This window comes from Panulirus ornatus, chromosome 21, assembly GCF_036320965.1.
Source record: "Panulirus ornatus isolate Po-2019 chromosome 21, ASM3632096v1, whole genome shotgun sequence".
Taxonomy (NCBI): Eukaryota; Metazoa; Arthropoda; class Malacostraca; order Decapoda; family Palinuridae; genus Panulirus; species Panulirus ornatus.
The window spans coordinates 19,431,275-19,447,406 of record NC_092244.1 but is presented as its reverse complement, the minus strand read 5'-3'; the positions used below and the strand labels follow the sequence as shown (position 1 = coordinate 19,447,406).

General features: G+C 42.8%; 1 protein-coding gene across 6 annotated transcripts in view; it reads left to right on the top strand.

The window, feature by feature from the left end:
• The window catches only part of LOC139756395 (uncharacterized), a 665,354-nt gene that overhangs the window by 146,930 nt on the left and 502,292 nt on the right, over positions 1 to 16,132 (top strand). For all 6 annotated transcript variants that reach the window (XR_011714330.1, XR_011714331.1, XM_071675809.1 and 3 more), the window contains one exon: positions 5,101 to 5,305. Coding sequence is in view for 4 of the 6 variants with exons in the window: in XM_071675809.1 (XP_071531910.1) it covers positions 5,101 to 5,305 (205 nt within the window). In the remaining 2 variants the exon portion in view is untranslated. The remainder of the gene's footprint in view (positions 1 to 5,100; positions 5,306 to 16,132) is intronic.

Sequence of the window (16,132 nt, the reverse complement as noted above, 5' to 3'; positions counted from 1 at the left end):
AGTCAGGGGTTAGTGAGAGGACAAGAGCAAGGGAAGTAGTAGCACTACTCCTGAAACAGGAGTTGTGGGAGTATGTGATAGAGTGTAAAAAAAGTAAACTCTAGATTGATATGGATAAAACTTAAAGTGGATGAAGAGAGATGCACCTGGGCATGAGAAGAAAGATCATGAGAGGCAAGTGTTTTGGGAGCAGCTGAGTGAGTGTGTTAGTAATTTTGATGCACAAGACTGGGTTATAGTGATGGGTGATTTGAATGCAAAGGTGATTAACGTGGTAGTTGAGGGAATAATTGGTGTTCATGGGGTGTTCAGTGTTGTAAATGGAAATGGTGAAGAGCTTGTAGATTTATGTGCTGAAAAAGGACTGGTGATTGGGAATACCTGGTTTAAAAAGCGAGATATACATAAGTATACATATGTAAGTTGGAGAGATGGCCAGAAAGAGTTATTGGATTAAGTGTTAATTGATAGGCGTGCTAAAGAGAGACTTTTGGATGTTAATGTGCTGAGAGGTGCAACTGGAGGGATGTCTGATCATTATCTTGTGGAAGCGAAGGTGAAGATTTGTAGAGGTTTTCAGAAAAGAAGAGAGAATGTTGGGGTGAGAGAATGGTGAGAGTAAGTGAGCTTGGGAAGGAGACTTGTGTGAGGATGTACCAGGAGAGACTGAGTACAGAATGGAAAAAGGTGAGAACAAAGGAGATAAGGGGAGTGGGGGAGGAATGGGATGTATTTAGGGAAGCAGTGATGGCTTGCGCAAAAGATGCTTGTGGCATGAGAAGTGTGGGAGGTGGGCAGATTAGAAAGGGTAGTGAGTGGTGGGATGAAGAAGTAAGATTATTAGTGAAAGAGAAGAGAGAGGCATTTAGACGATTTTTGCAGGGAAGTAATGCAAATGAGTGGGAGATGTATAAAAGAAAGAGACAGAGGTCAAGAGAAAGGTGCAAGAGGTGAAAAAGAGGGCAAATGAGAGTTGGGGTGGGAGAGTATCATTAAATTCTAGGGAGAATAAAAAGATGTTTTGGAAGGAGGTAGATAAAGTGCGTAAGACAAAGTGACAAATGGGAACTTCAGTGAAGGGGGCTAATGGGGAGATGATAACAAGTAGTGGTGATGTGAGGAGATGGAGTGAGTATTTTGAAGGTTTGTTGAATGTGTTTGATGATAGCGTGGCAGATATAGGGTGTTTTGGTCGAGGTGGTGTGTAAAGTGAGAAGGTTAGGGAAAGTGATTTGGTAAACAGAGAAGAAGTGATAAAAGCTTTGCGGAAGATGAAAGCCGGCAAGGCGGTGGGTTTGGATGGTATTGCAGTGGAATTTATTAAAAAAGGGGTGACTGTATTGTTGACTGGTTGGTAAGGTTATTTAATGTGTGTATGACTCATGGTAAGGTGCCCGAGGATTGGTGGAATGCATGCATAGTGCCATTGTACAAAGGCAAAGGAGATAAAAGTAAGTGCTTAAATTACAGAGGTATAAGTTTGTTGAGTATTCCTGGTAAATTATAAGGGAGGGTATTGATTGAGAGGGTGAAGGCATGTACAGAGCATCAGACTGGGGAAGAGCAGTGTGGTTTCAGAAGTGGTAGAGGATGTGTGGATCAGGTATTTGCTTTGAAGAATGTATGTGAGAAATACTTAGAAAAGCAAATGGATTTGTATGTAGCATTTATGGATGTGGAGAAGGCACATAGAGATGCTCTGTGGAAGGTATTAAGAATATATGGTGTGGGAGGCAAGTTGTTAGAAGCAGTGAAAAGTCTTTATTTAGGATGTAAGGCATGTGTACGTGTAGGAAGAGATGAAAGTGATTGGTTCTCAGTGAATGCAGGTTTGCGGCAGGGGTGTGTGGTGTCTCTGGTTGTTTAATTTGTTTGTGGATGGGTTTGTTAGGGAGGTGAATGCAAGAGTTTTGGAAAGATGCAGTCTGTTGTGGATGAGAGAGCTTGGGAAGTGAGTCAGTTGTTGTTCGCTGATGACACAGTGCTGTTGACTGATTCGTGAGAAACTGCTGAAGCTGGTGAATGAGTTTGGTAAATTGTGTGAAAGAAGAAAGGTGAGAGTAAATGTCAATAAGAGCAAGGTTATTAGGTACAGTAGGGTTAAGGGACAAATAAATTGGGAGGTAAGTTTGAATGGAGAAAAACAGGAGGAGTGAGGTGTTTTAGATATGTGGGAGTGGATTTGGCAGCGGATGGAACCATGGAAGCGGAAGTGAATCATAGGGTGGGAGAGGGGACGAAAGTTCTGGGAGCATTGAAGGATGTGTGGAAATCGATAACATTAACTCGGAAAGCAGAAATGGGTATGTTTCCAACAATGTTATATGGTTGCGAGGCATGGGCTGTGGACAGAGTTGTGCGGAGGAGGGTGGATGTGCTGGAAATGAGATGATTGAGGACAATATGTGGTGTGAGGTGGTTTGATCGAGTATGTAATAATAGGGTAAGAGAGATGTGTGGTAATAGAAAGAGTGTGGTTGCGAAATCAGAAGAGGGTGTTTTGAAATGGTTTGGTCACATGGAAAGAATGAGTGAAGAAAGATTGACCAAGAGGATATGTGTGTCAGAGGTGGAGGGAACAAGAAATGGGAGACCAAATTGGAGGTGGAAGGATGGATTGAAAACGATTTTGAGTGATTGGGGGCTGAACATACAGGAAGGTGAAATGTGTGCAAGGAGTGGCATGAGTTGGAACGATGTGGTATACTGGGGTCTACGTGCTGTCACTGGATTGAACCAGGGTATGTTGATCGTCTGGGGTAAACCATGGAATGTTTTGTGGGCCTGGATGTGGAAAGGGAACTGTGTTTTTGGTGCATTATGCATGACAGCTGGAGACTGAGTGTGAATGAATGTGGCCTTTGTTGTCTTTTCCTAGCTCTACCTTGCTCTTGCGTGGGGGGAGGGGGTTGCCATTTCATATGTGGTGGGATGGCAGTGGAAATGGATGAAGGCAGCATGTATGAATATGTACATGTGTATATATGTATATGTCTGTGTATGTATATGTATGTATACGTTGAAATGTAGAGGTATGTATATGTGTGTGTGTTGGCGTGTATGTATATACATGTGTATATGAGTGGGTTGGGCCATTCTTTCGTCTGTTTCCTTGCGCTACCTTGCTAACGTGGGAGACAGTGACAAAGTATAATAATAAATAAATAGTAATGATATATATATATATTTTTTTTCTATTTTGCTTTGTCACTGTCTCCCGCGTTTGCGAGGTAGCGCAAGGAAACAGACGAAAGAAATGGCCCAACCCACCCCCATACACATGTATATACATACACGTCCACACACGCTAATATACATACCTATACATCTCAATGTACACATATATATACGCACATAGACATATACATATACACACATGTACATAATTCATACTGTCTGCCTTTATTTATTCCCTTCACCACCTCGCCACACATGGAATAACATCCCCCTCCCCCCTCATGTGTGCGAGGTAGCGCTAGGAAAAGACAACAAAGTCCCCATTCGTTCACACTCAGTCTCTAGCTGTCATGTAATAATGCCAGAAACCACAGCTCCCTTTCCACATTCAGGCACCACAGAACTTTCCATGGTTTACCCCAGACGCTTCACATGCCCTGGTTCAATCCATTGACAGCATGTCGACCCCGGTACACCACGTCATTCCAATTTACTCTATTCCTTGCACGCCTTTCACCCTCCTGCATGTTCAGGCCGCGATCACTCAAGTTCTTTTTCATTCCATCTTTCCACCTCCAATTTGGTCTCCCACTTCTCCTCATTCCCTCCACCTCTGACACATATATTCTCTTGGTCAAACTTTCCTCACTCATTCTCTCCATGTGACCATACCATTTCAAAACACCCTCTTCTGCTCTCTCAACCACACTCTTTATTACCACACATCTTTCTTACCCTATTATTACTTACTCGATCAAACCACCTCACACCACATATTGTCCTCAAACATCTCATTTCCAGCACATCCACCCTCCTGCGCACAACTCTATCCATAGCCCACGCCTCGCAACCTTATAACATTGTTGGAACCACTATTCCTTCAAACATACCCATTTTTGCTTTCTGAGATAATGTTCTCGACTTCCACACATTCTTCAAGGCTCCCAGAACTTTTGCCCCCTCCCCCACCCTATGATTCACTTCCGCTTCCATGGTTCCATCCGCTGCCAAATCCACTCCCACATATCTAAAACACTTCACTTCCTCCAGTTTTTCTCCATTCAAACTTACCTCCCAATTGACTTATCCTTCAACCCTACTGAACCTAATAACCTTACTCTTATTCCCATTTACTCTCAGCTTTCTTCTTTCACACACTTTACCAAACTCAGTCACCAGCTTCTGCAGTTTCTCACATGAATCAGCCACCAGTGCTGTATCATCAGCGAACAACAACTGACTCACTTCCCAGCTCTCTTATCCACAGCAGACTGCATACTTGCCCCTCTTTCAAAACTCTTGCATTCACCTCTCTAACAACCCCATCCATAAACAAGTTAAACAACCATGGAGACATCACACACCCCTGCCGCAAACCTACATTCACTGAGAACCAATCACTTTCCTCTCTTCCTACACGTGTGTCAGAAGTGGAGAGGACAAGGAAAAGGAGCAGACCAAATTGGAAATGGAAGGATGGAGTGTAAAGGATTCTGAGTCCTTAAAGCTTGAATATGTGGGTGGGTGAGGTATATGCACAGGATAGAGTGAATTGGAGTGATGTGATACACAAGGGCATATGAAGCAGCAAGGGAAATCCATGGAAAAGTCTGAAGGACTTTGTTGTGAATGGTGGCTTTGGTTTTGGTGTATTATAGAAGACAGCTGGAGAATGGAAGTGAACAAATGGGGCGGTCTCTGCATTGTTCCTGGTTCTACCTTGCTAACTTGAGATACAAGCATGAAAAACTATATAGTGATGTGATGATGTTTGTTTAAACAGATGTAAACGTATGTTTATGTATTATTTCATGACTGTCAGTTTAGCATGAATTTAGAGTTTCATTATAACATCTGTTGGCTTGGACTGGTAGATATTAGTCAAAGGAATTGATGATGATGGAGTCTGTTTTTACTTTGCAGAGAGGACAAAAGTAGCTGTGAGGCGATCAGATATTCAAACAATGGATTCAACTACTATACAAGGATCTGTAGTGGCTACACGATCAGGGCGACTTTTGCACAAATATCGCGTTTCTGCCACAACAGCAATAGCCAGAAAGAAAGCTAGGGTAGCAATGCTTTCATCAATACGTCCTAAACAAAAGTTATCAAGAATACTACAGAGGTATGGAGATTTTTTTTATTTGATTATTTATTTATTATATATTTTATTTATCATTATCCTGTGGAGGTGAAGGTGAATTTTTGTAGAGGTTTTCAGAAAAGAAGAGAGAATGTTGGGGTGAAGATATTGGTGAGAGTAAGTGAGCTTGGGAAAGAGACTTGTGTGAGGAAGTACCAGGAGAGACTGAGTGCAGAATGGAAAAAGGTGAGAGCAAAGGATGCAAGGGGAGTGGGGGAGGAATGGGATGTATTTAGGGAAGCGGTGATGGCTTGCACAAGAGATGCTTATGGTATGAGAAGCATGGGAGGTGGGCAGACTAGAAAGGGTAGTAAGTGGTGGGATGAAGACATAAGATTATTAGTGAAAGAGAAGAGAGAGGCATTTGGACGAGTTTTGCAGGGAAATAGTGCAAGTGACTGGGAGATGTATAAAAGAAAGAGGCAGAAAGTCAAGAGAAAGGTGCAAGAGGTGAAAAAGAGGGCAAATGAAAGTTGGGGTGGGAGAGTATCATTAAATTTTAGGGAGAATAAAAAGATGTTTTGGAAGGAGGCAAATAAAGTGCATAAGACAAGAGAACAAATGGGAACATCAGTGAAGGGGGCTAATGGGGAGGTAATAACAAGTAGTGGTGATGTGAGAAGGAGATGGAGTGAGTATTTTGAAGGTTTGTTAAATGTTTTAGATGATAGAGTGGCAGATATAGGGTGCTTTGGTCGAGGTGGTGTACGAAGTGATAGGGTTAGGGAGAATGATGTGGTAAACAGAGAAGAGGTAATAAAAGCTTTGCGGAAGATGAAAGCCGGCAAGGCAGTGCGTTTGGATGGTATTGCAGTGGAATTTATAATAAAAGGGGGTGACTGTGTTGTTGACTGGTTGGTAAGGATATTTAATGTATGTATGACTCATGGAGAGGTGCCTGAGGAATGGCGTAATGCATGCATAGTGCCATTGTATAAAGGCAAAGGGGAGAAAGGAGAGTGCTCAAATTAGAGAGGTATAAGTTTGTTGAGTATTCCTGGGAAATTTTATGGGAGGGTATTGATTGATAGGGTGAAAGCATGGACAGAGCATAAGATTGGGGAAGAGCAGTGTGGTTTCAGAAGTGGTAGAGGATGTGTGGATCAGGTTTTTGCTTTGAAGAATATATGTGAGAAATACTTAGAAAAGCAAATGGATTTGTATGTAGCATTTATGGATCTGGAGAAGGCATTTCATAGAGATGCTCTGTGGAAGGTATTAAGAATATATGGTGTGGGAGGCAAGTTGCTAAAAGCATTGAAAGGTTTTTATCGAGGATGTAAGGCATGTATATGAGTAGGAAGAGAGGAAAGTGATTTGTTCTCAGTAAATGTTGATTTGCGTGGTTCTCAGTGAACGTTGGTTTGCGTGGTTCTCAGTGAATGTTGGTTTGCGGCAGGGGTGCAATATGTCTCCATGGTTGTTTGATTTGTTTATGGATGGGGTTGTTAGGGAGGTGAATGCAAGAGATTTGGAGAGAGGGGCAAGTATGCAGTCTTTTGTGGATGAGAGGGCTTGGGAAGTGAGTCAGTTGTTGTTCGCTGATGATACAGTGCTGGTGGCTGATTTGGGTGAGAAACTGCAGAAACTGGTGACTGAGTTTGGCAAAGTGTGTGAAAGAAGAAAGCTTAAAGTAAATGTGAATAAGAGCAAGGTTATTAGGTACAGTAGGGTTGAGGGACAAGTCAGTTGGGAGGTAAGTTTGAATGGAGAAAAACTGGAGGAAGTGAAGTGTGTTAGATATGTGGGAGTGGATTTGGCAGCGGATGGAACCATGGAATTGGAAGTGAGTCACAGGGTGGGGGAGGGGGAGAAAGTTCTGGGAGTGTTGAAAAATGTGTGGAAGGCGAGAACATCGTCTCGGAAAGCAAAAATGGTTATGTTTGAAGGAATAGGGGTTCCAACAATGTTATATGGTTGTGAGGCGTGGCCTATGGATAGAGTTGTGGGGAGGAGGGTGGATGTGCTGGAAATGAGATATTTGAGGACAATATGTGGTGTGAGGTGGTTTGATTGAGTAAGTAATGAAAGGGTATGAGATATTTTTTTTTTTTTTTTTTTTTTTTTTTTTTTTTTTTTTGACGCTGTCTCCCGCGTTTGCGAGGTAGCGCAAGGAAACAGACAAAAGAAATGGCCCAACCCACCCCCATACACATGTATATACATACGTCCACACACGCAAATATACATACCTACACAGCTTTCCATGCTTTACCCCAGACGTTTCACAAGCCTTGATTCAATCCACTGACAGCACGTCAACCCCGGTATACCACATCGCTCCAATTCACCCTATTCCTTGCCCTCCTTTCACCCTCCTGCATGTTCAGGCCCCGATCACACAAAATCTTTTTCACTCCATCTTTCCACCTCCAATTTGGTCTCCCTCTTCTCCTCGTTCCCTCCACCTCCGACACATATATCCTCTTGGTCAATCTTTCCTCACTCATTCTCTCCATGTGCCCAAACCATTTCAAAACACCCTCTCTCAACACTGCTCTCTCAACCACGCTTTTTTTATTTCCACACATCTCTCTTACCCTTACGTTACTCACTCGATCAAACCACCTCACACCACACATTGTCCTCAAACATCTCATTTCCAGCACATCCATCCTCCTGCGCACAACTCTATCCATAGCCCACGCCTCGCAACCATACAACATTGTTGGAACCACTATTCCTTCAAACATACCCATTTTTGCTTTCCGAGATAATGTTCTCGACTTCCACACATTCTTCAAGGCTCCTAGAATTTTGGCCCCCTCCCCCACCCTATGATCCACTTCCGCTTCCATGGTTCCATCCGCTGCCAGATCCACTCCCAGATATCTAAAACACTTCACTTCCTCCAGTTTTTCTCCATTCAAACTCACCTCCCAACTGACTTGACCCTCAACCCTACTGTACCTAATAACCTTGCTCTTATTCACATTTACTCTTAACTTTCTTCTTTCACACACTTTACCAAACTTAGTCACCAGCTTCTGCAGTTTCTCACATGAATCAGCCACCAGCGCTGTATCATCAGCGAACAACAACTGACTCACTTCCCAAGCTCTCTCATCCCCAACAGACTTCATACTTACCACTCTTTCCAAAACTCTTGCATTCACCTCCCTAACAACCCCATCCATAAACAAATTAAACAACCATGGAGACATCACACACCCCTGCCGCAAACCTACATTCACTGAGAACCAATCACCTTCCTCTCTTCCTACGCGTACACATGCCTTACATCCTCGATAAAAACTTTTCACTGCTTCTAACAACTTGCCTCCCACACCATATATTCTTAATACCTTCCACAGAGCATCTCTATCAACTCTATCATATGCCTTCTCCAGATCCATAAATGCTACATACAAATCCATTTGCTTTTCTAAGTATTTCTCACATACATTCTTCAAAGCAAACACCTGATCCACACATCCTCTACCACTTCTGAAACCACACTGCTCTTCCCCAATCTGATGCTCTGTACATGCCTTCACCCTCTCAAATCAATACCCTCCCATATAATTTACCAGGAATACTCAACAAACTCATACCTCTGTAATTTGAGCACTCACTCTTATCCCCTTTGCCTTTGTACAATGGCACTATGCACGCATTCCACCAATCCTCAGGCACCTCACCGTGAGTCATACATACATTAAATAACCTTACCAACCAGTCAACAATACAGTCACCCCCTTTTTTAATAAATTCCACTGCAATACCATCCAAACCTGCTGCCTTGCCGGCTTTCATCTTCCGCAAAGCTTTTACTACCTCTTCTCTGTTTACCAAATCATATTCCCTAACCCTCTCACTTTGCACACCACCTCGACCAAAACACCCTATATCTGCCACTCTATCATCAAACACATTCAACAAACCTTCAAAATACTCACTCCATCTCCTTCTCACATCACCACTACTTGTTATCACCTCCCCATTTGCGCCCTTCACTGAAGTTCCCATTTGCTCCCTTGTCTTACGCACTTTATTTACCTCCTTCCAGAACATCTTTTTATTCTCCCTAAAATTTAATGATACTCTCTCACCCCAACTCTCATTTGCCCTTTTTTTCACCTCTTGCACCTTTCTCTTGACCTCCTGTCTCTTTCTTTTATACATCTCCCACTCAATTGCATTTTTTCCCTGCAAAAATCGTCCAAATGCCTCTCTCTTCTCTTTCACTAATACTCTTACTTCTTCATCCCACCACTCACTACCCTTTCTAATCAACCCACCTCCCACTCTTCTCATGCCACAAGCATCTTTTGCGCAATCCATCACTGATTCCCTAAATACATCCCATTCCTCCCCCACTCCCCTTACTTCCATTGTTCTCACCTTTTTCCATTCTGTACTCAGTCTCTCCTGGTACTTCCTCACACAAGTCTCCTTCCCAAGCTCACTTACTGTCACCACCCTCTTCACCCCAACATTCACTCTTCTTTTCTGAAAACCCATACAAATCTTCACCTTAGCCTCCACAAGATAATGATCAGACATCCCTCCAGTTGCACCTCTCAGCACATTAACATCCAAAAGTCTCTCTTTCGCGTGCCTGTCAATTAACACGTAATCCAGTAACGCTTTCTGGCCATCTCTCCTACTTACATAAGTATACTTATGTATATCTCGCTTTTTAAACCAGGTATTCCCAATCATCAGTCCTTTTTCAGCACATAATTCTACAAGCTCTTCACCATTTCCATTTACAACACTGAACACCCCATGTATACCAATTATTCCCTCAACTGCCACATTACTCACCTTTGCATTCAAATCGCCCATTACTATAACCTGGTCTCGTGCATCAAAACCACTAACACACTCATTCAGCTGCTCCCAAAACACTTGCCTCTCATGATCTTTCTTCTCATGCCCAGGTGCATATGCACCAATAATCACCCATCTCTCTCCATCAACTTTCAGTTTTACCCATATTAATCGAGAATTTACTTTCTTACATTCTATCACATACTCCCACAACTCCTGTTTCAGGAGTACTGCTACTCCTTCCCTTGCTCTTGTCCTCTCACTAACCCCTGACTTTACTCCCAAGACATTCCCAAACCACTCTTCCCCTTTACCCTTGAGCTTCGTTTCACTCAGAGCCAAAACATCCAGGTTCCTTTCCTCAAACATACTACCTATCTCTCCTTTTTTCACATCTTGGTTACATCCACACACATTTAGGCACCCCAATCTGAGCCTTCGAGGAGGATGAGCACTCCCCGCGTGACTCCTTCTTCTGTTTCCCATTTTAGAAAGTTAAAAAAATACAAGGAGGGGAGGATTTCTGGCCCCCCGCTCCCGTCCCCTCTAGTCGCTTTCTACGACACTCGAGGAATGCGTGGGAAGTATTCTTTCACCCCTATCCCCAGGGATAAAATTTTTTTTTATTTTTTTTTTTTTTTTTTTGCTTTGTCGCTGTCTCCCACGTTTGCGAGGCAGCGCAAGGAAACAGACAAAAGAAATGGCCCAACCCACCCCCATACACATGTATATACATACGTCCACACACGCAAATATACATACCTACACAGCTTTCCATGGTTTACCCCAGACGCTTCACGTGCCCCGATTCAATCCACTGACAGCACGTCAACCCCGGTATACCACATCGCTCCAGTTCACTCTATTCCTTGCCCTCCTTTCACCCTCCTGCATGTTCAGGCCCCGATCACACAAAATCTTTTTCACTCCATCTTTCCACCTCCAATTTGGTCTCCCTCTTCTCCTCGTTCCCTCCACCTCCGACACATATATCCTCTTGGTCAATCTTTCCTCACTCATTCTCTCCATGTGACCAAACCATTTCAAAACACCCTCTCTCTGCTCTCTCAACCACGCTCTTTTTATTTCCACACATCTCTCTTACCCTTACGTTACTCACACGATCAAACCACCTCACACCACACATTGTCCTCAAACATCTCATTTCCAGCACATCCATCCTCCTGCGCACAACTCTATCCATAGTCCACGCCTCGCAACCATACAACATTGTTGGAACCACTATTCCTTCAAACATACCCATTTTTGCTTTCCGAGATAATGTTCTCGACTTCCACACATTCTTCAAGGCTCCTAGAATTTTCGCCCCCTCCCCCACCCTATGATCCACTTCCGCTTCCATGTTTCCATCCGCTGCCAGATCCACTCCCAGATATCTAAAACACTTCACTTCCTCCAGTTTTTCTCTATTCAAACTCACCTCCCAGACTGACTTGACCCTCAACCCTACTGTACCTAATAACCTTGCTCTTATTCACATTTACTCTTAACTTTCTTCTTTCACACACTTTACCAAACTCAGTCACCAGCTTCTGCAGTTTCTCACATGAATCAGCCACCAGCGCTGTATCATCAGCGAACAACAACTGACTCACTTCCCAAGCTCTCTCATCCCCAACAGACTTCATACTTACCACTCTTTCCAAAACTCTTGCATTCACCTCCCTAACAACCCCATCCATAAACAAATTAAACAACCATGGAGACATCACACACCCCTGCCGCAAACCTACATTCACTGAGAACCAATCACCTTCCTCTCTTCCTACGCGTACACATGCCTTACATCCTCGATAAAAACTTTTCACTGCTTCTAACAACTTGCCTCCCACACCATATATTCTTAATACCTTCCACAGAGCATCTCTATCAACTCTATCATATGCCTTCTCCAGATCCATAAATGCTACATACAAATCCATTTGCTTTTCTAAGTATTTCTCACATACATTCTTCAAAGCAAACACCTGATCCACACATCCTCTACCACTTCTGAAACCACACTGCTCTTCCCCAATCTGATGCTCTGTACATGCCTTCACCCTCTCAAATCAATACCCTCCCATATAATTTACCAGGAATACTCAACAAACTCATACCTCTGTAATTTGAGCACTCACTCTTATCCCCTTTGCCTTTGTACAATGGCACTATGCACGCATTCCACCAATCCTCAGGCACCTCACCGTGAGTCATACATACATTAAATAACCTTACCAACCAGTCAACAATACAGTCACCCCCTTTTTTAATAAATTCCACTGCAATACCATCCAAACCTGCTGCCTTGCCGGCTTTCATCTTCCGCAAAGCTTTTACTACCTCTTCTCTGTTTACCAAATCATATTCCCTAACCCTCTCACTTTGCACACCACCTCGACCAAAACACCCTATATATGCCACTCTATCATCAAACACATTCAACAAACCTTCAAAATACTCACTCCATCTCCTTCTCACATCACCACTACTTGTTATCACCTCCCCATTTGCGCCCTTCACTAGAAGTTCCCATTTGCTCCTTGACTTACGCACTTTATTTAAACAAATTTAATATTTAAAACAAAAATTAATTAAAAATCAAAAAAAAAAAAAAAAAAAAAAAAAAAAAAAAAAACTATAAAAAGAAAAAAAAAAAAACAAAAAATAAATAAGAAAAAAATTAAAACAAAAAAAAAAAAAAATTAAAATTAAAAATAAAAAAATAAAAAAAATTAAAAAAGAGGCAAAAAATTAAAAAAAAAATTAAAAAAAAGGGAATATTAAAAAAATAAAAATTAAAGAAAAAATTAAATTATATTTAATAAAAACAAATAAGTTAAATAATTTAAAAAAAAGAAACATAAACAAAAACAAATAAACTCCTCCTAAATATCCAAACATCTTTTTATATTCTCCCAAAAATTTAATTATACTCTCTCACCCCAAAACAACTCTCATTTGCCCTTTTTTTTCACCTCTTTTGCACCTTTCCCTTTACCCTCCCACCCAACCCTCCTTACCTCTCTGACTTGACCCCACTCCTGATCCTTCTCCTCCCTCACATCCCCTTCACTTGACCCTCCCCACCCCCTACCTCCTAACTGCTCCCTACCCACCTCTTCCCTCCTTCTCCCTTTGACCCCACCCTTGACCTTGACCTTCTCCTCCACCCCTACACTTAATCGGCTCCCAGCATTCCGAACCTCTCCCTACTCTACTCCTCCCTCCTCCTACTCAGCTCCTCCTTCACCACGACCTCCACTCCTCTCATACTCAACCACCTTCTCTCTTCAGCACCGACCTAAACCACTCCCCCCTACCACCCTTACCCCATCACTCCTACCTCCCCTCCACGTCCCTCCCTTTGACCATAACACCCTCACCTCCCAACCTCTCCTACCTTCCTCAGACCCACCAGCACCCTCAACCCCTCTACCAGTCCCGGTAATCTTTCTTTTATACATAAACTCCCACTCAATTGCATTTTTTCCTATTCCCTGCAAAAATCGTCCAAATGCCTCTCTCTTCTCTTTCACTAATACTCTTACTTCTTCATCCCACCACTCACTACCCTTTCTAATCAACCCACCTCCCACTCTTCTCATGCCACAAGCATCTTTTGCGCAATCCATCACTGATTCCCTAAATACATCCCATTCCTCCCCCACTCCCCTTACTTCCATTGTTCTCACCTTTTTCCATTCTGTACTCAGTCTCTCCTGGTACTTCCTCACACAAGTCTCCTTCCCAAGCTCACTTACTGTCACCACCCTCTTCACCCCAACATTCACTCTTCTTTTCTGAAAACCCATACAAATCTTCACCTTAGCCTCCACAAGATAATGATCAGACATCCCTCCAGTTGCACCTCTCAGCACATTAACATCCAAAAGTCTCTCTTTCGCGTGCCTTTCAATTAACACGTAATCCAGTAACGCTTTCTGGCCATCTCTCCTACTTACATAAGTATACTTATGTATATCTCGCTTTTTAAACCAGGTATTCCCAATCATCAGTCCTTTTTCAGCACATAAATCTACAAGCTCTTCACCATTTCCATTTACAACACTGAACACCCCATGTATACAAATTATTCCCTCAACTGCCACATTACTCACCTTTGCATTCAAATCGCCCATCACTATAACCTGGTCTCGTGCATCAAAACCACTAACACACTCATTCAGCTGCTCCCAAAACACTTGCCTCTCATGATCTTTCTTCTCATGCCCAGGTGCATATGCACCAATAATCACCCATCTCTCTCCATCAACTTTCAGTTTTACCCATATTAATCGAGAATTTACTTTCTTACATTCTATCACATACTCCCACAACTCCTGTTTCAGGAGTACTGCTACTCCTTCCCTTGCTCTTGTCCTCTCACTAACCCCTGACTTTACTCCCAAGACATTCCCAAACCACTCTTCCCCTTTACCCTTGAGCTTCGTTTCACTCAGAGCCAAAACATCCAGGTTCCTTTCCTCAAACATACTACCTATCTCTCCTTTTTTCACATCTTGGTTACATCCACACACATTTAGGCACCCCAATCTGAGCCTTCGAGGAGGATGAGCACTCCCCGCGTGACTCCTTCTTCTGTTTCCCATTTTAGAAAGTTAAAAAAATACAAGGAGGGGAGGATTTCTGGCCCCCCGCTCCCGTCCCCTCTAGTCGCTTTCTACGACACTCGAGGAATGCGTGGGAAGTATTCTTTCACCCCTATCCCCAGGGATAAAATTTTTTTTTATTTTTTTTTTTTTTTTTGCTTTGTCGCTGTCTCCCACGTTTGCGAGGTAGCGCAAGGAAACAGACAAAAGAAATGGCCCAACCCACCCCCATACACATGTATATACATACGTCCACACACGCAAATATACATACCTACACAGCTTTCCATGGTTTACCCCAGACGCTTCACGTGCCCCGATTCAATCCACTGACAGCACGTCAACCCCGGTATACCACATCGCTCCAGTTCACTCTATTCCTTGCCCTCCTTTCACCCTCCTGCATGTTCAGGCCCCGATCACACAAAATCTTTTTCACTCCATCTTTCCACCTCCAATTTGGTCTCCCTCTTCTCCTCGTTCCCTCCACCTCCGACACATATATCCTCTTGGTCAATCTTTCCTCACTCATTCTCTCCATGTGACCAAACCATTTCAAAACACCCTCTTCTGCTCTCTCAACCACGCTCTTTTTATTTCCACACATCTCTCTTACCCTTACGTTACTTACACGATCAAACCACCTCACACCACACATTGTCCTCAAACATCTCATTTCCAGCACATCCATCCTCCTGCGCACAACTCTATCCATAGTCCACGCCTCGCAACCATACAACATTGTTGGAACCACTATTCCTTCAAACATACCCATTTTTGTTTTCCGAGATAATGTTCTCGACTTCCACACATTCTTCAAGGCTCCCAGAATTTTCGCCCCCTACCCCACCCTATGATCCACTTCCGCTTCCATGTTTCCATCCGCTGCCAGATCCACTCCCAGATATCTAAAACACTTCACTTCCTCCAGTTTTTCTCTATTCAAACTCACCTCCCAGTTGACTTGACCCTCAACCCTACTGTACCTAATAACCTTGCTCTTATTCACATTTACTCTTAACTTTCTTCTTTCACACACTTTACCAAACTCAGTCACCAGCTTCTGCAGTTTCTCACATGAATCAGCCACCAGCGCTGTATCATCAGCGAACAACAACTGACTCACTTCCCAAGCTCTCTCATCCCCAACAGACTTCATCCTTGCCCCTCTTTCCAAAACTCTTGCATTCACCTCCCTAACAACCCCATCCATAAACAAATTAAATAACCATGGAGACATCACACACCCCTGCCGCAAACCTACATTCACTGAGAACCAATCACTTTCCTCTCTTCCTACACGTACACATGCCTTACATCCTCAATAAAAACTTTTCATATATATATATATATATATATATATATATATATATATATATATATATATATATATATATATATATACACATACACACACACA